The sequence below is a fragment of the Acanthisitta chloris genome, unplaced genomic scaffold (genome assembly GCF_000695815.1).
Source record: "Acanthisitta chloris isolate BGI_N310 unplaced genomic scaffold, ASM69581v1 scaffold42404, whole genome shotgun sequence".
In the NCBI taxonomy this organism is placed as follows: domain Eukaryota; kingdom Metazoa; phylum Chordata; class Aves; order Passeriformes; family Acanthisittidae; genus Acanthisitta; species Acanthisitta chloris.
In genome coordinates, this window is record NW_008669492.1 from 2,482 (window position 1) to 4,593 (window position 2,112).

The window sequence follows — 2,112 nt, forward strand, 5'->3', positions numbered from 1 at the left end:
CTTTCCCTGGAAAAAAATGCAGTAATAGAGGACAAGGAAACAGGGAGAGCAAATTAAGTCTTTTAAGCTCACAAGCTTCTAAACCTCAATGTCTTAGCCAGCAAAGTTTAGAAATTCACTCTCTTGAGAGCCAGTACAAGCTCAGTTTGCAGAGCTGTTACCATTTCAACATATATCCCAATTTGTCTGCTCCCCACCTTCCAACCCCCGTTCTCAATCTGATAATAGAGGACAAGGAAACAGGGAGAGCAAATTAAGTCTTTTAAGCTCACAAGCTTCTAAACCTCAATGTCTTAGCCAGCAAAGTTTAGAAATTCACTCTCTTGAGAGCCAGTACAAGCTCAGTTTGCAGAGCTGTTACCATTTCAACATATATCCCAATTTGTCTGCTCCCCACCTTCCAACCCCCGTTCTCAATCTGATCCTTTGAAACAACTGGACAATTAGCTGCCTTAGATAACCAAAATGTCTTCTTGTTACAATGTTCCAATACATTAATAACTAACTTCCAGTGCATGTCAATCAAAATGTCTTCTTGCTACAATGTTCCAACACATTAATAACTAACTTCCAGTGCATGTGGACCCGTGTTTGCAGTTTAGATGTGAGAGCTGAAATAGTATTTTAGGAGTATTACTTACTGATAAACACCATTATATACAAGAAACTGGGTTATCAGAGTTGCTACAAAGGCTATTGTAATTCCAAGTCCGAGACCACTTCTTGAACGATCAAATGTCCACCAAAGACCCAGTGATAAGGCTGCTAGAGTCAGGGACAGCTGGACGTTGTTTGCAAAGTCTAGTTTCTGGAAAAAAGATGTTAAGGACAATCCTTTTAAGTCTGCAGACATCCTGCTGCTGAAACTGAACAAGGGAGAACTCAAACTGAAAGTGTGCATGATTCTGAATCTCTAAGTACAACACAATTAGGATCTGGTTTTCAGACCTGCCATGCAATTATAGCTCTTGTTGACTTTGACTGGAGCCTGAGTACAAAGGTAAGGTAATTTTTCGCCATATTGAGCAACTAAAGAATATACTATAATGCAATATATTCAATTCTTATGGATTTTTGTCTCAAGTAACCTAGGTAATCCAGCTGATTTAGGTTTTCTGCTCAAACCATCACTATCCAGCACAAAGAACACTCTTACTGAGTGCTTCTCACTAGCACATCACTAATTAATTGTCTTTATTATTTGTAGACAATATACAGATTAAAATCATGCAACTTAAGACTGTTATACCTGCAGTTGAACCAGACAAACCCTGATGTCTATCCCTCTCCCCTCCCAGCACTTTAAGTGAAGTGTGTTACATATCTTATAATAACTACTGCAGGGTACAGCAGGTCTCACATTAGTTTATGTCTGCCAGTAGCACCATCCTTACCTTTGTAATTCCCCCAGATGTGAATGGAAGAGCCTGTTTCCTGACAACAGACAAAGCACATGGAGCAACAATAGAAACTAGTTGAAGGATACAGCACTGGCATGGTTAATGCCAACGAACACTGCTATACAGCGCATGACGCTGGCCCACTCCCTCTTGAATTTGTGTGGCTCCCCGAGGTGGCTGTCAATGCAGGGATACAGCAGGCCAACAACAGCTGCAAGAGAAACAACACTACTTGTATGAACTGTTATACAACCATTACTCCAATAGTACTGAGCATTAGCTTGGCAACTAAGTGCCTGAGAAAGCAGTGAGGTGATTATCACACTACTGTAAGCCTGAAGACTATTATTTTACTGAAGACAATTATTACCCCACTTTTCTACTTCAGAAAAGTAAAAAAAATACCCACTCTAACATGCATTTTTCTTTGAACCTTTAAAGAAGATACATACAGCAGTGTTATCTGACTTAAATCTCTTTGGAGAAAAGGAGCTTCATCTTTAAAGAAGATATATACAGCAGTGTTATCTGACTTGAAGCTCCTTTTCTCCAAAGAGATTTATCATTTGACACCCTGAGCAAGACTTGCACTTAAATAACAAAATTACAGCAAAGAGTGGAATATGTGTTTACTGCTCACGTGCAGGGCAGACAGTTTTATAAACATGACTCGCTAATTACAGCTAAGAGTGGAATATGTGTTTACTGCTCA

At 39.5% G+C, this 2,112-nt stretch overlaps 1 protein-coding gene across 1 annotated transcript in view; it reads right to left on the reverse strand.

Annotated features, from left to right (window-relative positions):
* The window catches only part of LOC103800933 (insulin-induced gene 1 protein), a gene marked incomplete at both ends in the record, with an annotated part of 1,793 nt that extends 182 nt beyond the window's left edge, over positions 1-1,611 (reverse strand). Inside the window, 2 exons of the mRNA XM_009073326.1 lie at positions 642-808; positions 1,487-1,611. Of these exons, the coding sequence (XP_009071574.1) occupies positions 642-808; positions 1,487-1,611 (292 nt within the window). The remainder of the gene's footprint in view (positions 1-641; positions 809-1,486) is intronic.
* Between the last annotated feature and the right edge of the window lie 501 nt (positions 1,612-2,112).